The following is a 27,898-nucleotide window of genomic DNA, read 5'->3' as shown; positions in this document are numbered from 1 at the left end:
GAGACCAGTTTGTGGCTCCGTCAACAAAGTCAAACATTCTACAGTAACAGTATCAACAAACAGATCTCTCGTTGGGAGAAATGTGTTCGTTGCCAGGGTGGCTATGTTGAGAAATAAATATGTATACATGAAGATTAAAGATATATAATGTTAATATAGTTTGTTTTATTTAAAAAGTTCTAACATAAAAAATTCAGAGGCATTAATTTTCAGCACGCCCTCGTAATACCAGTTAAATGCATGGAATTTGTGTGAATTTATTAACGCTGCAAAATATGCGAGTGTAACGAAAGTGCTGATCCATGTTCTTACTGCTTAGAGAAGAATTTTACTACTGAAACAAGACAATACTTAACAGGATTTGGTGAGAGTCTAATCGTTATATCGCCGGCCGCGGTGGTCTAGCGGTTCTGGCGCTGCAGTCCGGAACCGCGGGACTGCTACGGTCGCAGGTTCGAATCCTGCCTCGGGCATGGGTGTGTGTGATGTCCTTAGGTTAGTTAGGTTTAAGTAGTTCTAAGTTCTAAGGGACTGATGACCTCAGAAGTTAAGTCCCAAAGTGCTCAAAGCCATTTGAACCATTTTGAACTTAATCAGATTCGGTAATCGATTGGACAGTTTTACGAAGTTTCGTCGCACATGTTTACCAAAATGTCATTGAAGCATAAATATGCGCATCCCTGAACGTTTATGTTTGACAAATAGGGCAGGACATCACAGATTGTCAGAAACGTCGGCTTTATCGATCATTACCCAAACTGCATATTGCTCGCCAATCGTTAAGGACGCTCGTGGTCTGATTAATAGCGCTGTGCATTGATCTGTATTTCCTTAAGCCAAATTGATTAGAGTTAGTCCCATTTGTTCCGTGCGTGACGTAACTGAGTCACAGAGGAGCTATTCCTGAGCGCTGTTCAAGGTCTTAAGGTAAAATATTGACAAGTTTGATTTTACAGCAGCTTATCTTTGTATTCTGCTTTCGTTGGTATGACACCTAAGCTTCTATCAACAAATCCCGCCCTGAATTAGAATTTCATTCAATAGTGTCGTTACGAAGGGGACTGATTGCTCTGTCGAGTCCAGGCTTTGAAGGACGAGGAATCAAGTATGTTCGTTCTCCTGCAAAATGTTTGTGTACTTTGGAAGAACGTGCATAGTCAAGCTTGTATTTTTCATATTATTGAGAATGTACAGCAGGAGGGCTACAATAGTTAGCGAATGACTGTTATTTACAAAAACAATAACTTCATCAAATAACGTTTATTAATCCGTTTCAGTTGGCCCCTCCTCCTCCTGCCCCCAATAAGATAAACGAAAAAGTAAGTACTCATAATGGACGATACAGTTTGCAATCACAGACCTCCGAAAATAGGTACAGGAAGATATACGAAAAACTGTTAACATAATTCTGTGGGCTTCACACGAATTTAGTTGTGTAAGCATCATTCGACCACTTATGTAAATTTTCCGGAAAAGTCCTTATCTCACGTATGAGACTGCCGACATTTGTTCCGACTCTTCATTCGTTAATTACTAATACGAGTCGAAAATAGCGTCTGTTACCCAATCCGGGTTTCGCAGAGGAGATCTGCAGTACCCGAGTTAATAATTTCCGCCAGCAGTTCGTCGTAAGTATGTTGACGCGAAGTGCTCGGCTGTTGGTAGTTTGTGTGTCCCGGCCGTGACCTCCAGCGCTCGATATTGCCGTCTCGCCTGCCGTCTGTCACCTCGTTGCGCTCGTAACAAATACTCGTCATTCTCCGCTGCACTGCTGTACTGCACCGAATGTGTCTAGGAAAAACATCGCGTATCTGACACACACTGAACGATGCAGCGTTGAAAAAGTGAAAACAAGTTAAGCCTTGTAAACCACGTTGTTAAACATGACATATTCGTATGTCTACTCATTGCAACTCCTTCTACTCATTAGATGAATTTTTGGATATAATAAGTGGGTAATTTCCCCAACACCCACAAAAAAATAATTAGAAATATTGAGTGTCATGTAATATTTTGTGTAATATAATATGTTGTATAGACACCTTTTATTAACCTGACACGTTCCACATCATTACGAAGTGTCGTATTCATGATCTATGGAACAAGTACTAATCTAATCTAATGGCAGTTTTTTTCCATTGACCTTGTGAGTATTTGGATGCGGCCCGCCACGAAGTCTTCTTTTGTGCCAATCTCTTCTTAAAGTAGCATGTGCACCCAGCGTCCTCAGTTATTTCTTGGAAGTATTGCAATATCTGCCTCCTCCTACAGCTGCAGCTCCCTCCAGTACCGCGGGGGTTACCTGTGATGTCTGAACATATGTCCTATCATCCTGTCCCTTCAAAAAAATGGTTCAAATGGCTCTGAGCGCTATGGGACTTAACATCTATGGTCATCAGTCCCCGAGAACTTAAAACTACTTAAACCTAACTAACCTAAGGACACCACACACATCCATGCCCGAGGCAGGATTCGAACCTGCGACCGTAGCAGTCGCGCAGTTCCGGACTGTGGGCCTAGAACCGCGAGACCACCGCGGCCGGCTCCTGTCCCTTCTTGTCAATGCTTTCGATATGGTCCATTCTTCGCCTATTTTGCAGAGGACCTCCTCATTCCTTATCTTATCACTCCACCTAATTTTCAACATACTTCTATAGCACCACATCTCAAACTCTTCGATTTTCTTCTTTTCCGGTTTTCATGCAGTCTGTAATTCCCTACCATACAATACTACGATCGAAACGTACATTCTCAGAAATTTATTCTCTAGATTAAGACCGATGGTTAGTACTAACAGGCTTTTCTTAGCCAGCAGTGCCTTCTTTGCCTGTGCTAATCTGCTTTTTATGTAGTTGCCTCTCCCGTTATGTGTTAATTTGTACAAGGTAGCAGAATTCTCAAACTTCGTCTAATTCGTGGTCCCGAATTTTTGTGTTACGTTTATCGCCAATCTCATTTCTCGCACTCCTTTTCACTTTCGTCTTTCTTCTGTTTACTTTCAATCCATATTCCCTACTCATTATACTGTTGGTTGGTTGGTTGATGGATGTGGGGGAGGGAACCAAACATCGAGGTCATCGGGTTAGGAAAGGATGGGGAAGGAAGTCGGCGCTGCCCTTGTGAAGGAACCATCCCCGCATTTGCCTGAAGCGATTTAGGAAAATAACGGAAAACTAAATTAGGATGGCCGGACGCGAACCGTCGTCCTCTCGAATGCGAGTCCAATGTGCCAACCGATGCGCCTCCTAGCTCGGTCGTTATATTGTTCATTCCATTCATAATGTCGTGTAATTCTCCTTCACTGTCCGTGAGGATGGCAATATCGTCTGTTTCATTTGTTTCACTAACATGTTGGGCGCACACACACACACACACACACTTTCAACACAGAACAAAATAATGTTAAACATAACAGTCCTATTCATAGCCGGCCGGAGTGGCCGTGCGGTTCTAGGCGCTACAGTCTGGAGCCTAGCGACCGCTACGGTCGCAGGTTCGAACCGTGCCTCGGGCATGGATGTGTGTGATGTCCTTTGGTTAGTTAGGTTTAATTAGTTCTAAGTTCTAGGCGACTGATTACCTGAGAAGTTAAGTCGCATAGTGCTCAGAGCCATTTGAACCATCCTATTCATAAATTTTCGATGCAAATAATCTTCAACATTAAGTTCTCTATAGCCGCATGTGTCAAATTGAAATAAAAACAACTGTAGTGTGAAACATAGAAATTCACAAAAATCACTGCATGTGGTAACAAGGTTTATATAAAAAATCTTGTCTGTTTTCAGATTTGTGAATACTTTCTTAAAAATTCAAATGTAAGGAGTATTCCTCTTCTTGTTTAATATAAAGAAAATAAAAAACACTGATGATGCTGTAACTTCTCAACGAAACACGCGTAGGAAAAAGGAGAAAAAAATTGTGTTCACTCAAGGCGGATCACTCCCAAAAATGAATCTGTGTTGTTTATGCACTTTCCGACGCAATGTTTGCGTTGACACTATTTCTTCTAGACACGTATAAGCTCAGCAATCTGTTATGTCAGTGATGGTCTTATGACAACTGCAGTATTCGGTGCCACATTCTAGCCTATTTAAGGAAGCTCATTTTTTATTCCTCTGTTGTGTTTGACAGACAAAGTAGCTCTAGACATGACTTATAGATCTGTGGATGTTGTCTCCGGGGTGCCAACTAAGCAGCCACTGAAATTTTCGCTCCTTGTTAATCTGGTGGATCAGCATCACGTCACGGTGATTGTAGACATACTGTCGTCTCAGAACACTTCCATGTATGTTAACGTACAAACGGGACTCAACGGAAACACAAAAAATAAAATAAATATTTTGATCCGTCGTATGTATGGTGATGTATTTAAAAATCATGTTTACAGTGATGTGATCATAGTACACGTAGAACATTAAGACTCTGCTGTTGGGTAGAGAACTTACAGGTCATGTGTAAATCCTGTAACCCGGTGCGAGTTTTAAATGAGAGGTGCAGAAAATACAGGAAAAATTATTCAGTCAACCATATGCGTAGACAATGAGAAAAGTATCAGATTTAAGCAACATCGGTGCAGGAAGGTATGAGATCACCCAGCTGCTGGGAACGAGTATTACGGTAACGCCAAGGGACACGAGACCTTCACAAATAATATCAATGGAAAGTGGCCGTATTACGGTGAAACTACTAGCAGACAAGGCATTGGACGTCTATGCCCCAACCAAAAACGTTGATTTCACTATCTTGTATAGTGGCAGTGGATGATAGTACTGTGGATAATAAGTGTCGCGGGGTAGACTGTTAACAGTGCACTGTTGCAAATGGAATAATACAATAAAGCGACAGAAAGTGCACTTTTGATAACAACAGGAACCTGGAAAACTCAAAGGAATTAATCAGCAGAATCAAGAACATACACACGAGACACAGCAACCCTCATATCATTTGATGTACATCAATATACACTTGTATTCCAAGAAATGAAACAATCAACACCATCACACAAAGATTAAAACAGTAAGGAAACACATCAGACACACATGGCAATGAAATAACAACCATACTCAAGACCATAACATCACAAAATTATTTTGTGTTCAGCATGAAGGATTGCCAATGGGATCACCAATTAGTGGTCTCCTAGCTAACATATTTATGAACAACCTGGAGAACATGATCTTAAGACACATAAGAAAACCTAAAAACTGTATATATACTGGGACCGTTATGTTGATGACATAATATGCCTTATGGATGAACCACATATACACATAGAACAGCTACACAATGAAATAAACAACTTACACCCAAAAATTAACTTCGCATTAGAAACAGAAACTAACAACACACTACATTTTCTAGATCTCACCATACATAAAACAAACAACACACACAACTTCAAAATATTCAGGAAACCGACAACCACTAGCACCACCATTCACAACCTATAGAACCACCCATTGACACATAAGCAAGCAAACTTCAGATTCATGCTCCATAGATTAAACAGAACGCCCATGAACAAACAGAACTACACACAAGAACTAAACACAATAAAACAAATGGCAGTAGAAAGTGGGCATGATACCCATACGGTAGACAAGTTAAATCAAAAAATATGTAAACAGTACAAAAATGAATATACTGCGCACACACAAATCCTCACCCAACACAGAACACAAACAATGACCACACACATAAAACGAAATGGCACATACTCATCTACAATAACAAGATTGTTCACAGAATAGGCAACATATTAAAGAAACAGGGACTCCAAATAGGATACATGACAGAGAGCACAACACGGAAAAAGATCAGAACACAAGAAACACCCACAGATTAATTTAACGGATCAGGAATATATGAACTCACATGCAACACTTTCCAGTCGGTGTACACAGGAAAAACATGCATGAACTTCAAAACCAGGTACTCAGAACATCTCAGAGCTTTAAAAGGTAACAGCTCCCATAGCACATTTGCTGACCACCTTATAGCATTTGCTGACCACCTTATAGCCCACAATCACCACCCAACTACAATAGAAACAGCCTTAAGAATACTAAAACCCAGCCACAGCTCATACACCAAACTGACTACTGAGGAGAGCTTCCACATACAGAAGGCAATAGCAGAAGGAAAACAGGTCATAAATGAATACACTACACTCTGCAAGGGCACACTATTTGAAACATTAAAGAAACTTTGCAAAAAAGTCAACACAAACAGATAAAGTCTACCCCCCCCCCCCTCACACACACACACACACACACACACACACACACACACACACGAAAAAGGGATACAATGCATTCTGCAAAGACTCACCATTTACACACAAAGGGAACACCATGTAAAAAGACGAACATAACCAGCTAAAAAGCGTACAGAAAACACACACACACACACACACACACATAAAGATAAAATGTAAACAAAATTCATTGTTGACGCCGAACTATCTGGTGAACAAATGAACACTGTCTGGGCTGGGACACACAACAACCACAATTACACTTTGTTTTGGTGAAGTGCGAAGTGCTTTACGACCTTGTTAGTGAAAATACGTGTTCTGTTTACGTGTGCATCACGACACCTCGCCATGATGCTGAGAATAAAAGGGCCTGCCGCACGAAAACGTTGGTAAAACGAAAAAGGCGGGAAAGATCGCGACAGACTAAACTACTTTTAAATGATAGGTTAAAACCCAGCAAACTTTCTCGTCAACATCGTTTGGTTGCCGATGACAAGCTACCTGTAATAAATAATACACAAGTTGTTCTGAAAAATCGTACACACCAAGTGTAAAGGTATTAAAAAAAAGAAACGAACTATTGTTTGAAATAAATATACACATAATTTTGTAATCATTTTGTAAAAATGTTCACATTACAGATAAAATAAAACGGAAACGCACTGATGACGGCACAGTGCTGCTGAAAGATGTTTGGCTACTTGAAAAAACAGTATTTTGCATAACTCGCGGATCTCACATCCTACAAGAAAGTGCACGTTTTGTATTAACCCTACGGCAAAGTGATGTGCAATTGCAGCGGTCAGAGGTACATCGTTATTGGAGCATGGAACAGTGCAAACGTGTGGGCTGGTTAGATGACTCACTTTTCTGTTAGACGTAACCTAAGTTACCTCGACAGCTGTGTCAGAATATGTCGTCGTAAATTAGAATACCAGCTCGTCACATGCATCGCGGCACGTGCACGGGCGGTAATACCATTCTGTGGGATAAGGGACCGTGAAAGCTGGAGACTACGTTATTATCACTAATTTTCAGTATTTTTAGGGGTGAGTAATATTGGTTTAGTGCAGAGAGAATGACGTGGTGCTTCTCTGCTTTTCACATGGCACTTGTCGACCCGTTCAAACTGTTTCTGCCAGTTAGCGGCCGTATTCCGCTTCCTTCTTGTCCCAGTGCCGATAATCACTGCTAACTTCGACGGCGTGCGTAGACGCCGTTTCACGGACTAGGAACTCGCCCAGTATAGGCAGAATGCAACAGCCAGCACATCGTATCCTCAGGTTAAGTGCTGAATATTTCTTACGTGTATTGACACTGAAATACAGAACGGGAAAACTGTAGACAGGAATTTTCTATACACTCTGATGGAATATCGCGCCGTGTACGAATGCGTTTTTTTATGAATTCTACCCTTGCGATGAGGCTTAGTTTTCCTCCGTTATGTGATGATGTGCGCCGAATGCTCGTCTTTGCAGCAGTCTTACTCAGAATTGTTTTCATACATAGGATTATTATTTTATTTCTTTACTAATCCAAGGGGTTTGAGAAATTTACTTGCCTACCTTCTTATTGTTCCTTATTGATTTACCTATCTTATTAACCCCTCTATGCCTACAAATTTCGAAACGGAAAGAAATACAACTAAAGAAACCGCATAATACAAGTGGGAAACGGACAGAGGTTCTCTGTTCTGCAGCCAAATGCCTTGGTCGCTACACCAACGGCGCTTTCGTGGAACAGCTCTTACCTTAGGAAATATTCGTCCTTCATGTCGATGGAACTTTGAAACGTCCAGATCCAACTTCCTTACACGGCAACACGATAAATATAATCCACAGATCCTCTTTCGTCACTTTCACAAGAAACTTCGGGGTCATCGTGCGTTTCACTGTACGTACCTTGGGCTTTTAAGTGAATATCGCGGATCTGAAGAGTCTGCAGGGTGAAAAGTATTTAAACCGACAAACTCTGGGAGGTTGTAGGGCACATCAAAACAAATATTTTTCCCCTATGTCATTTTTTCCTATGAGAATTATTTAAACCGGTGGAGGCCTTATTACGTACTACGTAGCGCACCACAACGGACGAGCTGCACAGCGGGTTTATCAACAACAATATCCTAATCGCCGTATCCCGCATCATACGACCTTTGCTGCTGTGTACTAACGTCTGCGTGAGACCGAGTCATTTAGCAGATTACCTGGACAGGGACGCCGTCGTACGGTAAGAACGCTGCAATTTGAGGAAGCTGTCTTGCAGCACTTCAATCAGCACTCGTGCAATTGCACGTAACATGGGGACGAATCAGACGAATGTAAGAACAGTCCTTCGAGAGCAATTGTTACGTCCATTTCACTTACAACGTGTTCACAACCTGGAAGCAGTTGATTATCTACCCAGAGCACAGTTTTCGCCGTGGTACCTGGAACAGTGTGAAATGCATCCTACATTTCCATCCTCTGTGTTGTTTACCGATGAAGCAACGTTCGGGCGTGATGGAATCTTCAACATGAACAATTCGCATGTTTGGACTGAGGATAACCCACATGCCACAGTTACTAGCGCTCATCAAGTGCGGTTCTTCGTTAATGTGTAGGTCGGTGTTGTTGGGGACTGTTTAATTGGGCCGTATCTGCTACCTAGGCCATTAAATGGTAGGCACAACGCATGTGGTTCCAATATGACGGGGCGCCGGCACATTTCAGTCGTCGTGTGCGTCGATTCCTGGACCGAAGGCTCCCAGAAACGTGGATTGGCAGAGGTGATCCTGTACCATGGCCTTCTCGATCCCCAGATATATCACCTCTGGACTTTTTTGTGTGGGGAGAGATGCGCAACCTTGTTTACGCAACTCCTGTTGCATCAGAAGAGGATCTGGTTGCCCGGATAGTAGCAGCAGCAGCAGGAACAATTCAGGATACTCCTGCGGTTTTTACCCGTGTCAGACAGAACATGACCCGATGGTGTAACCTTTGTTAACATGTCAATGGAGGCATTTCTGAAAATCTGCTGTAATAGAAATTGGGTTGTGTTTATGTGTTGTCCCTTGGTCATTAAAAAAATGGAAAAGTGTTTGTTAGTTTAAATAATTTCCCACCAGAGGAATCTTCCTCTACCGGTTTAAATATTCCTCATAGGAAAAAATGACATTAGGGGAAAATATTTGTTTCGATGTCCCCTACAACCTCCCAGAGTTTGTCGGTTTAAATACTTTTCACCCTGTATACGAGTACGTCAGTGGCGTGCAGTGGATTGGCTGCATAAGGTTTCAGATTTTATCAGTAACCCTTTGTGGTTGCAGCTGCTAAGTTGTGTGGGTTTTTTGTATGCCATCTGTCCAGAAATAACTCTTCGCTGCCGTTGTGATTTTGTTTTGTTATCATTGAAGTGACCTCAACACTGAAGTTTCTTAAACCTATAGTAGTTGCAGTTTTAAACTTTTTATGGTCTCTGGCAGAAGTGTGGTGTCACCGTCGTAATCAAGATAGTTGGTGATTCTTACTCCCATCTTTGACCCTTTTTATACTACACGCACTTGAATTGTTCTTTTCAGTGTACTGACTAATAAGGTACCGTAGGAGGAAAAAAATACCCACCTTTCATACCTCATTTCTAATTTTTGGATTTGCATTGTCTAGTAGTTAGGGGAGGGGGCAGATGAACACCAAGAGTAGTGGCACGCGGATGTTGACGGTGTATTCGTAAAAGACATTTGAAACAAAATCTTTCTAAAATGGCATTTGCAATTTCTGAACACCTTAAATTATCAAGTAAAATCGTGTGTGGAAACATCAGTGACAATGGAAGTTTGAGTCAGGCGTTCTCAGGTAACCTAATAGCTAAGGCGACTACTTGTGGAAGGTGAAAACCCCGGGTTCTAGTCCCATCTTACACACGTTATTATTAAATACTGGCAAACCCAACAATGCTTCGCAATTTCTAAATATGTATGGAAACTGGATATAAGCCCTGATATGGTGTTTCCCTGGGAATTGTGACAGGGCGCAAATTTCGACTCCTCGTTGCGACTTCACTTGCTTTGAAGGTATGGAACTCGACATTATAATACACCCTATAGAATATGAATGAATAACGCTCCTTTGTTTTTATTGTTTTTGAAATTTTTTGTACACAGTACAATTACATAATTCTTATTGGTCTCATTACACTAGGAATTTTTTTATTACGGGATCAAAGGAGAATGAGAATTAATCTAGCGATGATACGGGCGGCAAATATGGAATTCCACTGACATAAACTACTTTAATACAGGAAATGCATAACGCAAATGCTAACTTTAATGCAATTTATTTACTGATCTGTTTCAGTCCAAGACCATGCTCACAGTAGTTAGATATGCAATTATAAAACCAACATTACATATCGTACGGTTTTCAAAATCCAAGGTGCAGGTGCTAATCACTACAAATAAAGACATTAAACCAGCTCTGTCAATAACAGAATCACATATGATCATGATATCTTAGTCAAGCACCATGGCGCATTTTTAGTGATTAGCGCCTGCATTTCCATATTGGCTTCAGAATTGTTCTGCTTGACTTAAAAGATATACCTTGGATTAGGAAAAATGTATGATACGTCATTTTGGTTTTATAATTGCATATTTGACTACCGTGAACGTGGTCCTGGAATGAAACTGGTCTGTAAATAAATTGCATTGAAGTCATTTATGTTATGCATTTCCTACATTTTGTGTATGTTGATACCTGCCTAGACAAGATGTTTAAAGGTACTTTGACAAAGGGCAGATCGTTCTGGCCAGGGAACATGCATCACGGAAACGGAGAAGTTGGTCTCCTTTTCGCGCGCTGCTGTCGTGACCGTCTAGGGAATGTGGTTGAAGTACGATAAAATCACGACAGTGCGTTGGACGTCCACGCCTTATCATAGAACATGGTGGTCGGAACCTTACCTCCTCTGTAAAGTACGGTAGGTGGCGACAGAGTACAGTCCAGGTTCAGACACAAGTGTTTAGGAGCCACCGTTCAGTGCACTTTGCTGAAAATGGAGATGCGCAGCAGACGACCCCTACTTGTTCCTATTTGGATCCAACAACATGAACGGCTGCTCGCGCCACGTTCGTAGGCCGGCAAGGGCAGTATTATGCTATGGGGGACATTCATCTGGGCTTCCACGGGATCTGTGGTTGTAATAGAAGGCACCATGACACCTATGGACTACATGAACTTTATTGCGGAGCACCTGTATCACTTCATGCTTGAGGTTTTCCCCGACGACGATGACATCTTCCAGTAATATCCGTCACAAGGACAGAATCGTGCTACAGTTGTTTGAGGAGCGTGATAACCAACACAAATCGATGTCTTGACTACGAAGTTCGCCTGATTTGAACACAATGTAACTAACACATGTGGGAGGCAATTGGGCGCACACACACCACGTGCCCGTAATTTACGGGAGATGCGTGACCTGAGCGTGGACATCTTGGTGCCACATACACTATGTGATCAAAATTATCCGGACACCCCCAGAAACATACGTTTTTATATTACGTGCATTGTGCTGCCACCTACTGCCAGGTACTCCATATCAGCGACCTCAGTAGTCATTAGACATCGTAAGAGAGCAGAATGGGACGCTCCGCGGAACTCATGGTCTTCGAACGTGGTCAGGTGATTGGGTGTCACTTGTGTCCTACGTCTGTACGCGAGATTTCCACACTCCTAAACATCCCTAGGTCCACTGTTTCCGATGTGAAGTGGAAACGTGAAGGGACACGTCCAGCACAAAAGAGTACAGGCCGACCTCGTCTGTTGACTGACAGACACCGCCGACAGTTGAAGAGAGTTGTAATGTGTAATAGGCAGACATCTATCCAGCCCATCACACAGGAATTCCAAACTGCTTCAGGATTCACTGCAAGTACTATGACAGTAAGGCAGGAGGTGAGAAAACTTTGATTTCATGGTCGAGCGGCTGTTCATAAGCCACACATCACGCCGGTAAATGCCAAACGACGGCTCGCTTGGTGTAAGGAGCGTAAACACTGGATGATTTAAGAGTGGTAAAACGTTGTGTGGAGGGACGAATTACGGTACACAATTTGGCTGTCCGATGATAGGGTGTAGGTGGACGTCATCTGCCAGCGTGTGTGGTGCCAACAGTAAAATTCGGAGGCGGCGGTGTTATGGTGTGCTCGTATTTTTCATGGAGGAGGCTTGCACCCCTTGTTGTTTTGCGTGGTATTATCACAGCACAGGCCTACAGTGATGTTTTAAGCACCTTCTTGCTTCCCACTGTTGAAGAGCAATCCGGGGATGGCGATTGCATCTTTCAACACGATCGAGCACCTGTTCATAATACACGGCCTGTGGTGCAGTGGTGACACGACAATAACATCCCTGCAATGGACTGGCTTACACAGAGTCCAGACCTGAATCCTATAGAACACCTGTGGGATGTTTTGGAACGCCGACTTCGTGCAAGGCCTTAGCGACCGAGATCGATACCTCTCCTCAGTATAGCACTCCGTGAAGAATGGTCTGCCATTCACCAAGAAACCTTCCAGCACCTGATTGAACGTATGCCTGCGAGAGTGGAAGCTGTCATCAAGGCTAAGGGTGGGCCAACATCATATTGAATTCCAGCATTACCGATGGAGGGCGCCACGAACTTATAGGTCATTTTCAGCCAGGTGTCCGGGTACTTTTGATCACATAGTGTATTTCCGGAAACCTATCCAGAACCTGTAGAATTCACGCTACTCAAAATCGAGGCCATACTGCGTTCCAACGATGGATCAAGACGCTGTTAAGCACGTGGTCTTAATATTTTGGCTTATCAGTGTACGTAGCTCCTGAAGGCGTGATGGCGTAATATTATGTTCTCTTGTTGGAGTGTTGCACGTTCACGATTGCGTGGCTGTAACTCGTTAGAAATCATTGCAATCATATTGGGGATACAATTTCTGTTTCGAAATTAGTGGTAAAAGTGCAAGTGTTTCGGAAGCGTTTGTGTGAGTGCAATTACCAGTATTCAGAAAAAAAAAAAATATTAACTCGTGAAGGCGTCGACGCGGCTTGTTCTGCGGCGTGAACGGTGCTAGTGCTAAGGGCTGGCGGCCTTGCTTGCTCTCCAAAGGAAGGCTATCCACATATTTCCGTCTGCTGCGTGCCGAGTTGGCGAGTCATTGCTGCTGTCTAGCAGTTACCGCCAATGTATGTCGCACCGCTACTTCACTAGTGGAAGTTTCCTCCAGTCCGCAGTGGTCGTGTCTGAGGAACTGAACGATATTAATATTAATGTAGGTGAGTACGGAATATACCGCCTAAGACACACGTGGTGCATGGTGCGCCCGTTGAATACGGTTCACTTCGGGAAAGCTTGAAGCCGAAACACGCTGAACGCGTGTTGTTGGTTCCAGTTCATCTCGTATAAGCGTTCGTTTCAAATGCACGTTTATGTGGGTTCCGTATGTAGCTGTAGAATCAAATTATGTCAGTGTCTGGTTGTACCGACGCAGGTTTCCCGTGGATGCCCTACAGCTCATGCCGAGTCGTTACACACGTTTTCCGGAAATGAATTATGCAGTTTCTTTGTGACTGCCGTTACAACTGAGTAAAAATGGCTCTTAGCACTATCCGACTTAACTTCTGAGGTCATCAGTCGCCTAGAACTTAGAACTAATTAAACCTAACTAAACTAAGGACATCACACACATCCATGCCCGAGGTAGGATTCGAACCTTCCACCGTAGCGGTCGCTCGGCTCCAGACTGTAGCGCCTAGAACCGCACGGCCACTCCGGCCGGGAACTGAGGAAAGACATGCGATGTTGCCTCGTAGTATTTCCTCTGTAAGGTGATAGAATTAGTAGTAACACTGCAGGAATGAATTCCACATAATACAGTATTTCGTATACAAATTTAATAGCTCCCATGCATGTTATTGTTCTCGGGACTTGAAGGCTTGTGTTGTTGAAAACTGGTCGCTGTGTACTAGCAGAAGATCCCGAACAGGAGGCGGAATCGTTATAGACGGAGTACTTAACCTAGATAGGCAATAACGGGGCGTATACAGGCCGTGGCGTTATTGAAACAATCGTTTCGGCATTTGCTTGATTTAGGGAAGTCACGAAAATCAGTTCAGGATGGTCATACAGTGTTTTAAACCCTTTCCTCCCGATAAGAGTTCAGATAGTCACATGTTTACGAAACCAAATTCATATTCTCTTATTGTTGTGGTCTTCAGTCCGATGACTTGTTTTATGCAGCTCTTCATGCTCTGAAATGCATATCTTAAGAACTATGCTCACTTGTTCATCTTCGCTACTGTGAAACACGTCCTCCTACTGAACAAGTGCTCGTAGCTCGTAAGGTATGCACTTTAGAGCCCATGTTTACTAGACAACTGTTCTTGTTTTGGTCCTTACTACCTTATCCTAAAATATGGAAACAAAGACCTTGCAGTAGAAGAGATTTGCATCAAAATATGGAAGATAAAGAAGTGCTCATAGCTCTGAAGATATGCATTTTAGAGGCCATGTTCGCTGGACTTTTTTGCATCGAATGACCGTTCCTGTCATGCTTCAATGCTGACCATTCCCACTGGGACTATGTTTATAAACATGCTGCTGTGGGTGGCTACGATAATTCGTTCACAATGCTGTCCATAGTAGCAGTCCTGCATTCCTAATCTGTTATTCATTATTGGACCTGCTCCTGCACTGCCCCTGTTTGATTTTGTATTTACAAGCTGTGCGCACCCGACCAGAAAACCCGTCTTTCCCTCCTTTACTAATTCCCACTATACCTAAATACCCGTTTCCTTTTTAAATTCTCTAAGCGATTAAGGGCTCTAACATCCCATGCTCTTCCGTAGACTGTCAGTATTGTTTTTCCCGATGTCAATATGTTCTAATCCTGTTAACTTCGTTAGTATTTATACGGTTTCCGTCTATTATTCGACGACAATTCTTGAGCGATCCCTTAATAATGCAAATATATTTTAGGTAAATTTAACACTTTGTACCTTTTTTATGTGTAGTTTTCTCAAAATACTTCAGAAACGCTGGTAGCAAGGAAGTTGTCATTTAATTGTCTACATTATTAAGTTCCCTGTTTTTATTAAGTTGTTTTGCTAATGAGTCTTTTAATCTGTCTGAGAACTTACTGCACTTGAATCATACAGTACATAAGAAACCTCGTAAACTACTCTCCACTGATCTTCTTACGGCTGCTTGATATTTCATCATACTAGTGAGAGTTATATCAATTCGGTTATTTACTTCTTTACTGTAGCAAATGGAGACGACAAATTACTGCTTCTTTACTTTCTTGAAGGTGTGATTTTCGTGTATGTTCTGGTGTTACATCTGCCCACTGTTCATAGTGATGATAATCACTGCTCAAGTCCCATATTTTATCATGTACCACCGGTCTGTGCTAAGAGGAACCGATTCTTCTAGATGACGTTCAATATATTGTACAGTGACGTCAGAGAAGCACATATACCGAGCTTGTTGGCTTTCTAAGGCTCATGTATAAATAAGATCCGCTATTGGTTCACTTATGTTTTAGTAACACACCGACTCATAGGGTGTTCGCAGTCGTGAGATTTGTAGATTTGTTGCTGCTTATGTACGCGACGTACTTGGGGGATCTAAATTACTGAATCGAACTTTTTTATTTGTCATCGAGTAATTGGTTCACTTACGGTGGCACTTTTAAATGCCCTTTTAGCTCATGTCGACACTTTCGCTCTATGTTCAGATTTGCACTCAGAGGATTTTATAATCATATTCAGGTTCCCTGTGGGCACTGGGTACTCTGTCAGTAATATGATACTTCGATCACAAGAGATATATGTACCTGTAACATTTCTCTACTCTAACACCATCTGGGGGCGTTTCGCAACATTTCGCTTACGTCATCCCACAATCAGGCAATTCATATGCTAAGACGTGCTGTTACTGGCTTCTGCAACTCACAGTCGCCCCATGCACGGTGCTCTCGTTCACAAGGATAACAAGCGCCAGGGAACTGCCAAACATTGAATGAAATAGATATTTACGTATACGTGCGGTTGCGACAGACGTCCCTAATCGCCATGTCTGTTACGATCAATCTATTTGTATATGCAGGGCTTAGTATACAAGCCATCACTAAGCACTGTTTGCAGCTGTGTGATCTTCATACGTCGGAATAATCTCTGGTGTCACTTGGGCCGCGAAGTAATGACACAAAATTGTTGCCATTTGGTGTTTCCACAGTTGATAAATTTCCCTCGCATGATGTAAACAGAGTGATAAGTCATGCAAAAGGAAGTGAAATGTCTCGGAAATGAAATAACGAGTATTTTGATGTAGAGATTCACGACTAGGGTGTATTTTCTGTTGTATCACCAACCAACTGATAATGAATTCCGCATCAGACTCTTACTCGAAGCTACATAAGGCAATATACTCTTGCGATTGAGCACAAAAAATAAGTATATCAAATTTATAGACTGGTTTAAGTGAGTAAAGAATTGCCCTAGCTGTGGCCGCTTTACACCACTGCACTGTAGTGGTCATCTTAAAATTTCATCTCCTTTTATAGTCTCCTTATAACACATAATGTAATCTCAGACGTTATTAAATCAGCACGATATGTAATTCATTCTACTGTAGAAAGACGCTCGTCGTTTCGATCTAACAACATATTCACGATGCCTAGTCTTACAGCGTTAAACTACTTTCTACTGTAGATGCGATTCTAACCACAAAGTTGGTGTTGGAAACTGCTGTAATATCCCTTAGTAATAAATTTTCCGTTTCTGTACACATCGTTGTCCGTATTACCATAAGATTAAAATCGAAACAGAAAACACAAAATATTTATTGGTCTTAAAAAAGTCGCTTTTGGTAGAACACACTTGACTGAGACGTTCTTAAAACTTCGAGGTTTCAGTGAAGACATTATGACAAAACGAATCATTCACAAGAACAGAATCATCTGTATCGTTATTGTCTGAATCGCTTGAAAACACTGTCGCCGTGCGCGTCTTTGCAGGCCTAGTGATGTCACTGTCACTGGAATCGTCATCAGAACTATAAAAACTTTCATTCATTCTGTCGTCCGGATCTTTATTCACACTAGGAACATGTCAATAATCATTGTCAAAAGATTCCGAACATATTTCAGATTCGTTTTCTGAATAGGGCCATGTGTAAAAGCAAGAGCAACTTCAAGACGACAATAGTAACTATTTGAAATATCAAAAATACAATCAGAACACTAAATGAGCAAAAAGTACAAGAAGGCAATGAAATTTGATACATTGACTACAGGTGGAAACACCTAAATAGACGATGACAGTGAAGTTTGATACGTTGACTACTGATGTAAACACCTAAATAGACGAAGCAGTTAATGTACATCACAGAAGATGGCATCTGCTGACAGCATGCAGAAAACACGAGTGAACATGATATCCGTCCGTAATGGACAGCGCGTGAAAGTCAAGTAAACTCCGCTCACGATCTCAAGTTCAGAATTCTTAAGAAGTTATCGGAAGTTTGTCGTATGGCGATTATTTTGTTAGCCAGTAAATGTTGTATATTAGTTTTCTTGCTTACTGTTACAATTCTCCCTAAATTTTAGACAAACTGTGCATACCTGCTGAACATATACGTAGCAAAAATACTGCAACTGAAACTAAATAACGTTCTCGCATAGCACTGTTATCAGAATACAACCCGGCAAATTGATTTTCATGTTCCAATACACAATTGTACGTCTCTACGCTTTGGCTGAAATTTCCTTTGGCAGCTAGTAGCGCTGTGTTGTGAGCCTACGCATATATGAATAAGGCCGTAATTTATATGGAGGGAGGGTTGGAAAACTGTTTGCAGTTATGAGGACTACGACATTGCAGCGAAACGTGTTCGCGCCACACTTGTTCAGGGTGTCCGTGCACAGTACGCAAATGGATATATAGCCATGCAGTTTTTATATTTGGTGCAACGGCCGTCGATCTGGCACTCAATTAAGCACACGCGCTAGCGAGGGGCATTTGCCGAGTGAATTCAGCTAGTAATTGGGCCCTGTGATCATCTCTGGCGAAATTTCGTTCAGTCCGTCAAATAACGTGCCTGTATTTATTTACAGGCCGGCCTCCGTAATCGAGTTCACTCAATCGTTTACCCTGTAGCCAGTTCGAATCCTAGCACTAAACAGAAATTGGCTGGCGAGGAAAAGAGGTGATTACGAGATTATGCACAGATATCAGGGGTTAAATTCAAAGCCTGGGGCATTGTTCGTGAGGATTCGTCTATTGACAACGAACATTAGGCGGGTTGTGGTTCTTTTCTAGTGTGATTAGACAGCAGATTACACACTCTATCCTCTTTTCATGATATGCTCCTGTAAGAGAAAATCAATGTAAAACGATATTATTCAGGCATTTGTCTACATCGCCCCCTTTTAGTGTTATGCGTTTGATATCTTATCCACAGCTAGGAGGGAACCGTTAACTTCATCGACGAACTGATAAAAGGACTATTCGTATTGCCGTGTTACCCACAAAACTTGTTTGAGAATATCTTACGCACAACTCGCATTTATCTGTAGGCCGTGGGTACTCAACATGACAGCAGACAGTTCATCGGAATTCGTGCTGTCATCATCATCTGAGAAACGTGGAGCGCTTTACTGGATGAGCTTTCACACATTGTCATAAAAGAATCAAATAGAACACTGGGCAAATTACAAGCTTTTTTTTTAAAAAAAAAACTGTTACTGGTCTCCCACTGTCTGGCAGAAGATGTGAGTTGTAACTACAATGCGTCATACCGTCGAGATATTAAGAGTGCGCACACCGACTGCCATTTAACGAATAGAAGGTATTTTATTAATTTTTTTTAATTCACGATGCATCAGCAGTTCGACGAAGTAGAGGATAATACGGTATAATTATTATTTCAAGTCATTTCATTGGTTTGCATCCAGATAAAATGTACATCCTTGATCCCTTTCCACGTCCCAGAGACCCCTGCTCATGGGATTTATGGAAGACTGTCCATATCAAATAATTTAATAGGTGCAAGGTAATATTGCCATAAGAAATACTGAAAGGGAAGTATCCCATAAAATATACATAAAAACCTCACTTGCACTCTCGCCTGATTTAGTTACGAAACTTACAACAGACTGAAACGAAGTGAACGTGACGGCTCGCTTCGATTGCACGAACGACGGATATCACACTCGTAATAGAACCCCGCAGAAAATGCGGCCAACAGCTGCACCCTTCATATCTGGCATTAAAAGAAGGTCTAGGAGTGTCAATGGAATGCTGTGTCCCTTATGTTGGGGCAGAAGAGCGAAATATCAGCGCGCGAGAAAGATGAAAAATACCACAGAAGGAGAAAATAAACTTCGCATTCTTTGTTGATGAGTTATTGGAAGAACGTGCCACGCGGCGGCATCGCCCTACCAGTCGGAGAGAGAGAGAGAGCGAGAGCGGGCAAACGGTTGAGGTGGGGTGTGGAGGATTGTAGTCGCTAGAAGCTGAAGGGGTGCGATAGAATTCCTGAGGAAGGCTGTTAGACGTGATGGGGTACGAAAACTATGCCAAACTCTCCTGTAATATATAAATACCTTCCACATAGCGATGCGTCAGTGTCGTGGAAGATGCCTTACAACTGGCTATAATCCCAGTTCGTATCAGCTAACTGTTCTCTCCACTCGCCGATATTCTGTGAACGGTGCCAAACGGCCTTGGAGGGACACAGACCGCATAACAGACGGGAGCTGTACAAGTCTTCTGCCGTATGAATGTTGCGGGTTACTTTTGTTTAGAGAACTTCAGATAAATCGTCGAGCGTAAGAAAATTTGTTTTCTTTTCCTACGGATTAAAAAAGAAAGAAATTAACTGATTAGTTCTTCTTGATAACAGCAACAGCTGCTACTGCTGTTACTATAACTGCATAATTTTTTTAAAATAATGTATTTTTCACTAATGAAAATCTAAATCGTCAGCATTTAGTTGTATATTCGCCGAGAAAATGTATTATTTTTGTAAATCAGTTGGTTCGTTGGACTATATCGAGAGATCGTGAACATAATGGAACATATGCGTAATTACACTGATATTGTTCCATGTTCTTGGTTGGTCTAAAAGAATAAAACTAGTTTTGTGTGTGTTGGATCTTATCATATGTACGTTTTTTTAGTTGCTGTGCTGTCTTTGGTGTTGAAATAAGTGTAAGATAGTGCCTGTTGTTAACAGAAGCTGTCCACGTGTTTACTCAAATGTACAAGTATATGATTATGTAGAAGTCTTCATTTATTCTGTTGCGTTCAAAATATGGTTGGTGACTTCTTTCATTTGTTGCTCCCGTATAACGTAACGTAACGTAAGGTAACGTCATCGTAAGTAAATCTCAAACAATGGGCCCCCAATAACATCAATACAGAAATATCCAATGCAATTAAAATGCTGTAAACGTATTTAAATTAATCTATGCCTAATCATAGGAATTTTTCGCGTAAACAAATCGTTGACAGTGTATAAGAAGCAATAAGTGTCAGAGAGAATCTTTACAGAGGGGCAGTGGATTAAGAGACTGTTATTGCCTGTTGTTACTATTTTCATATTTGCTGAGTCCGACGGCTACCTAACACAATTGTGCGTTGCAGGTGGAGGCGCAGCATGCTGTAGACTGGCGGACGAGCGCGCTCGCCGCCGGCTGGACAATGAGTGGTCGCCTGCCGCTGCTGCTGCCGCTCGTCGCCCTGCTGTGGCACACCTCCGCGGCCGAGCAAGGTAGGCGCCATTCTCAACTTCACTGTCACTCAGGTAGACAAAGTGAACTTTCAGTGTTCTCATCCCGCCCACATGTTGACATGTTGCCGAGGTTTTTTCGACTACGCTGCAGAAGTTACGCCGGGAAGCCTTTACACATCCTCCAGTCCCGCTTTCCCCCTATGCGATTTCCATATTTTTGGAGCCCTGAAGAAAGAAATTTGTGGCCCTCGATTTGCTTTGGACGAGGGGCACGTCGGGGTACATGAAGGCATTGATAATAAACATTGTACTTACTTTTCTTCATCTGTCTCGCTGTCATTTGACTGCCCCTTATGCACTTTAAGATTAAAAAAAAAAATACACATCACGAAAGAATTATCCGAATGGGACGGAAATTGGTGGGTGTGATGTACATGTATAGACAAAAAACAAATTACTACATTTACAGAAAAACTGGATGGTTTATTCAAGAGAAAGAGCTTCACAGACTTAGCAAGTCAGTAATGTGTTGATCCACCTCTTCTCTCTTATGCAAGCAATTGCTCGGCTGGGTATTAATTGATAGAGTTGTTGGATGTTCTCCTGAGGGATGTCGTGGTAAATTCTGTCCAGTTGGTGCGTTAGGTCGTCAAAATCCCTAGGTGGTTGGAGGGCCCAGCCCATTATGCTCCAGACGTTCTGAAATGAGGAGAGATCCGTTGACCTAGTTGGCCAAGACGAGGTTTGGCAAGCACGAAGATAAGCACTAGAAACTGTCGCCACGTGTGAGCGGGCATTATCTTGCTGAAATTTAAGCCCAGGATAGCTCACCATGAAGGGCAACAAAACCGGGATACCAAACTGACTGTCGCCATCCATACGGCCCGATAACCAGTAGTGATAGTTTGGCGTGCTGTTTCTTTTCGCCGGCCGGGGTGGCCGAGCGGTTCTAGGCGCTACAGTCTGGAACCTCAGGACCGCTACGGTCTCAGGTTCGAATCCTGCCTCGGACATGGATGTGTGTGATGTCCTTAGGTTAGTTAGGTTTAAGTAGTTCTAAGTTCTAGGGGACTGATGACCTCAGCAGTTAAGTCCCATAGTGCTCAGAGCCATTTGAACCATTTTGATATTTCTTTTCATAGCTGGATTCCTTTGGCTGTCATCTGCAGCACCCTTACAGCACAGCGGTACGTCGACGTTGTTCTCCATCCCATTCTGTTGCCCTCCACGGCAACCCATCCTGGGCTTACATTTCAGTAAGATAAAGCCTGCCCGTCCACGTCGAGAGTTTCTGCTGCTTTTATCGTGCTTGCCAGCAAGGTCGCCAGATCTCTCACCGATTGAGAGCGTTTGGAGCATTATGTTCAGGGCCCTCCAAGAAGCTCGGGATTTTGATAATCCAACGCGCTAGTTGGGGAAAATTCGGCACGATATCCCTCAGGATGACATCCAACAGCTCTATCGATCAATGCCAAGCCGAATAACTGCTAGCATAACGTCCAGAGGTGGACCAATGGGTTATTGACTGGCTCAGTTTGTGAACCACTTCCTCTTGAATAAATCATCCAACTTTTCAGAAATTGCAATCATTTATTTCTCTGTACAGGTGCATTACATCTACTGATTTCGGTCCCATTCGGATAATTCCTTCGTGGTACGTCGTTTTCTTTTTTTGCGTTAGAGTGTATTTGGACTTCCCACACTTTCTGTCAAACCGGATTAAATCGGAGACCCAGAGTGCAGTGGCGGCATATCTCCGCTTTCGCAAAATCCTCTCCGTGACAGGCACGAGTCAGGATTATTTGACAGTGACCCCAGAGTTTTAAAGTTGGACGAACTAACAACGTGCATATCTCTTTTTTTCTTAGAGTGTATTATAGTAACGTCATCAGCGCAGACATTGAAGGTGAACCGTCCTGCATCGGCGCGTATTCCTATAGGCCGTACGGATTAATGGTTCTAAAGAGATGACGAACAGTATAACTGATAAAGGGCAACCCTGTCTGCCGCTGCGACACGAAGTATTATTTTTGAGTTTGCACATAACAATCATCAGCGTTAAATCCGTTTTACTTTTTTTTTAACGAATACGATTATTCCGTGTTGTTTTTCAGAGTATAAGTTTCCACAGCGATGTTTCTCTATTGCTATTTCCATGAACTCTTTCCTAATGATCGGTCAGAAAGTTTTACAAAATCCATTTGGGATGCCCTCTATTCTGACGTCCCTGAGTTTTGGTATTATGTCTTCTCGTTCTTCTTTGGATATCGGTTCTCACAAAGTAACAATACTTTCGCGTGATAGACAGACATACAGTCTTGTAACAGCTGTAGCGTCATCAGATGGCTGTGCTCCATACAGCCTCCCGGCTAACATACTCGTTCCCGTTTGCGGACAGGGTGTTACTGGTATGTATCTGTGTTTACATCGTTTTCGTTCTCTTGCAAGGTGATAAATGCTCCACTTCTCATCTCGTAGGTGGCTGTAATCATTGCATATGATGTTTTTCTCTTCTAGTTCGTTTCCCTGCAGCTCTAAAAGTTTCTTTTGAGTTTTCAAATCTCTTTCTCGGTTCTTTCTCCTGTCGTCTTTTAGCGTGAAGGTTGGATTTATTATTTAGTTTGTGGATACTAGGTTTCACGCTATTTTTCCACCGATCAATCGCTACACGATAGAAACATTTCGATTGACCCACGGCTGGTAAGGAACACCAAACTCTGACTTTTCCTACGTTATTTGTAGCATGTTACAATTTAATTTCTAGTGTATTCGGCCAACTATTTTTGGACGAGATATATATTTTCCTCTAATAAGTACGGCATGTTAGTCGGAGAAACTGATAGGGATTACGTCTAACCTTGCACATCAATTACATTTGTGGTATAGATTCTACCAAGCCTTGGTGCTGATATCGCTGCAATATACGTGTAGTGAGTAAGTATTATAGCAAGTCGCTCAACCAAATCTTTCATGTTCAGACCTCCAATCATGTTTTGCAGTGAACCACGGAAGAGTGTTGCACCTTTTGAATTATACAATTTAGATATTATCCGTCTCGATATTGAATTTCAGGTCTTGAATTGAGAAAAAAAAACCATTTTTCCCCAGCTAAAATATCGCACATATGTGTAATACATATGTCGTTTGTTTTACCAGACTCCTCATAGTTTATAGGTTTATAATTAAAATTGGGTTTTTTAAACTCCGCTGTATGCAATACACAATGTATTTCTTGTTTTTTTGCCCAGACATGTTTCGGCACGTTTTGTGGGTGTCGATTTATTTCTGTAAAATGTCATACATAGCTCACGGTTGTTTTTCTATTTTAGACCTAGAAAGAATAACATGTACATTTTGTTAATTTGTTTCGATTGCTCGCCTAGAATTATATTGCTCGCGAAAAATGATTTTCACTGGTCGGCTTTCTTCTGTCTTTTTATCTTTTTGACAGCATGTCATCTGCAAATAGTCATGAAGAAATTTGCTTATTTTTGAAATACTTTTTCGTGGGTGTTGGTGGTGTATGTCACTGTACTTCACATTTTCCGTCGTGTTGTTCGTTTGTGGAGGATTTCTCTTTCTATTGCTACTGTGTGCAATGTATTCCACATGTTTTCGTATCCTTTTTTCACACGTATTTTTCGAAAAACGGTATCTGAGCAAAGACTCCATATTCATAGAGGGATGCTATGTTATTGTAGCTGCCCATTTGTTCATCGTTTTGCGGCGCCTGTTCAGTGTACCGCTAATTTTGAATGTTTTCGTGAGAACTATTATGGTGTATCTACTGGGGGTAGGGGGGTGAAACTTATGTATTGTGTGTGTGTGTGTGTGTGTGTGTGTGTGTGTGTGTGTGTGTGTGCGTGCGCGCGCGCGCTTACAAATGTGTAATGAGAGAGAAAGAGAGAGAGTGCGAGTGCGTGCTACAACAGAGGTGGGGATTGAGAAGCAGATTTGTTTTGATATTAGAGGGATGATATTAGAGGGATTTTAATTACCGTGGTTTATGTGGGGAGGTGTCTTTGCATAATTCGTTGAGTGTTGCAAACAGTCAAATGGTGGTGTGTTCATTTAAAAAAAGAAGTGTTGTGTTGCATGCGATAATCTTCGGTGGCATGCGATGTTCACACGCTTCCGACATGTCGGGGTCCCCTTGAGTCTGTACAAGAGTTTTACCTGTTATTTTAGCGTACGTAGCGTCCAATAGCTTGCGGGAGAGAGCAAGGCAATCAAAACGATTACCGAGGTCTGTCCTCAAGGCTCCATAAGTGGTCCATTGTTCTGGGATCTTAGTACTGAACCCCTGTTACATCCTTCAGACGGGGCAGATAATGTTGAAGGTGGTGTTGCAGTCACAGATGACGTCCTAGTACTTGCGTCTGCTGACTCCACGGCGAGACTTGAGGAAAGGACGAATGATGTGCTTGTTCAAATACAGCGATGGAGCACTGATAATAAACTGGCTATAGCTCCCATCAAACCTCATACATAATTTTTAATTCTGAAGAGAATTTGTCCCGCCAGAAATTCTCCTCTGAGGCTTGACGGAATCCCTATAAAACGCAGCAATTTTTGTACTTATCAAGACATTCTTCTAGGCGAGAACAGAAACTATCTGGAACATATGAAATCCCTTATGCAGAAAGCAGCTAAAATTGTGCATAAGATTGTCCGTGCTTGCGCTGCCGACTATAAATTACAGGCGCATATTGTGTGGTCATATCATGGAGGTATCTTAAGCGCTATTGTGGGCTTTGCTGCCAGCGTCTGGGAGCATTGTTTTCGACTGGAGAGTTACAGAACAATACTGCGACGAATACAACAAAGCGAATTTCTTTCACTCTAAAGAACTGCAAGGCGGGTGTATAGCATATTCCCAAGTATTAGGAACCGGCCCAGTATGTGCGATATGCACGGCACATGCGCTACTCGAGGTATGGTGCACCTATTAAAAAGTCTTGGCCCATATGCCAAACATGTACAACGAGTGGTATGTGCCAACACATCAGTCTATGAATGTGAAGAGCAAGGTTCTGCTGATCATGTCGTTTTCAGTTGCCCTCGTTTCCAGGTAGAGGGACAATGCAGACAATTAAACTGCAATCTGCAAACAGTTGTAAATGACCAAAACTTGTGGACTGCAGGTGGCATGATTGTATATCCAGTACCTTAAAAAAACATGCTCAACTTCCAGTCTCTAAGATTAAATAGTCGCTCTGAATATCAGAATAACGTCAGCATTTCAGAAGAACAAAGTAGAAGGCTAACAAGAAGTGTTCTCTACATAACAGGGCGTTTTTTCAATTTATGGGCTTCCAATAAGTGCTCTTATAGCCATCTCACCAGTGGAAAGTCAGTTATGACGATATGAACGTAAGAACAGTACAACACCCACTTCCCGAGCGGAGAAACTCGCCGACCCGGGTAATCGAACCCGGGCCTCTTCGGTTAGAATTCTGCCGTGCTGACTGTGCCGCTATCGAAGTGGACAGAGCGGGGGTTACCTCGGGAAACCGACGCATAAAATAGCATAACTGATCTGCCCTCCTCTTGTATCTACAGATCTCTGAAATTTGGGCCCTCCTACGTTAAGCGATGATAGCTATTTGGCATGGGTCTAAAGAGATAGTATTCTCTCTCTCTAGACGTATCACAGCGTGAAGCAGCACCCGTTAACAAATAAACTTGTGGCGACGTTCTTTCTTCTGCGTGTTCAGCCTCGGCTATACATAGAAATAATCTCCCATAGCTATTGAGCTCATATCCTAGCGTCCAAGGCTGCAGTAAGCCCGGGATGGGGGGCAGGTGATAGAAAGTAGGGGCCACCGCGGGAAACCGACGCATAAAATAGCATAACTGATCTGCCCTCCTCTTGTATCTACAGATGTCTGAAATTTGGGCTATATACCAATGTATCAAATCAGGCCCCAATGCCCTACAACAAGATCAGATAAATTGCTGCCTACATTAAAATGCTTGAAGTCATAAGTTAACACGAGAAACATTATAATGCGACCTTAATGCTTACACCGAAGTGCCAAAAAAAACTGGTATAAGCATGAGTATTCAAATACAGAGATATGTAAACAGGCGGCGTTGCTGTCGGCAACGCGTGTGTAAGACAACAAGTGGCTCAAATGGCTCTGAGCACTATGGGACTTAACTTCTAAGGTCATCAGTCCCCTAGAACTTAGAACTACTTAAACCTAACTAACCTAAGGACATCACACACATCCATGCCCGAGGCATGATTCGAACCTGCGACCGTAGCGTAAGACAACAAGTGTCTGGCGCAGTTGTTAGATCGGTTACTGCTGCTACAATGGCAGGCTAACAAGATTTAAGTGAGTTTCAACTTGGTGATATTGTCGGCGCACGAGCGATGGGACACAGCATCTCCTAGGTGTCGAGGAAGTGAGGGTTTTTCCTTACGACCATTTCACGAGTGTACCATGAACATCAAATCTTCGACATGGCTGCGGCCCGGAAAAGATCCTGCAAGAACGGGACCGACGACGACTGAAGAGAATCGTTCAACGTTACAGAAGTGCAAAACTTTCGCAAATTGCTGCAGATTTCAATGCTGGGCCATCAGCAAGTGTCAGCGTGCGAAACATTCAAAGAAACATCATCGATATGGGCTTTCGGAGCCGAAGGCCCACTCGTGCATCCTCGATGAGTGCACGACAAAAAACTTTACGCCTCGCCTGGGCCCGTCAACATCGACATTGGATTGTTGATGACTGGGAACATGTTGCCTGGTTGAATGAGTCTCGTTTCAAATTGTATCGAGCGGATGGACTTGTACGGATATGGAGACAACCTCATGAATCCATGGACCCTACATGTCAGCAGGGGACTGTTCAAGCTGGTGGGAGGCTCTGTAAT

At 42.5% G+C, this 27,898-nt stretch overlaps 1 protein-coding gene across 6 annotated transcripts in view; it reads left to right on the top strand.

The window, feature by feature from the left end:
- Window positions 1–27,898, top strand: part of LOC126183210 (ephrin type-B receptor 1-B) — a 363,595-nt gene that overhangs the window by 138,362 nt on the left and 197,335 nt on the right. For all 6 annotated transcript variants that reach the window (XM_049924992.1, XM_049924990.1, XM_049924988.1 and 3 more), the window contains exon 2: window positions 20,923–21,049. In XM_049924992.1, coding sequence (XP_049780949.1) covers window positions 20,980–21,049 — 70 coding nt within the window. In that variant the 5' untranslated portion in view covers window positions 20,923–20,979. The remainder of the gene's footprint in view (window positions 1–20,922; window positions 21,050–27,898) is intronic.

Source organism: Schistocerca cancellata, chromosome 4 (assembly GCF_023864275.1).
Source record: "Schistocerca cancellata isolate TAMUIC-IGC-003103 chromosome 4, iqSchCanc2.1, whole genome shotgun sequence".
Lineage (NCBI taxonomy): Eukaryota > Metazoa > Arthropoda > Insecta > Orthoptera > Acrididae > Schistocerca > Schistocerca cancellata.
Note: the sequence above shows the minus strand (reverse complement) of the source record. Positions and strands in the feature narration are given on the sequence as shown.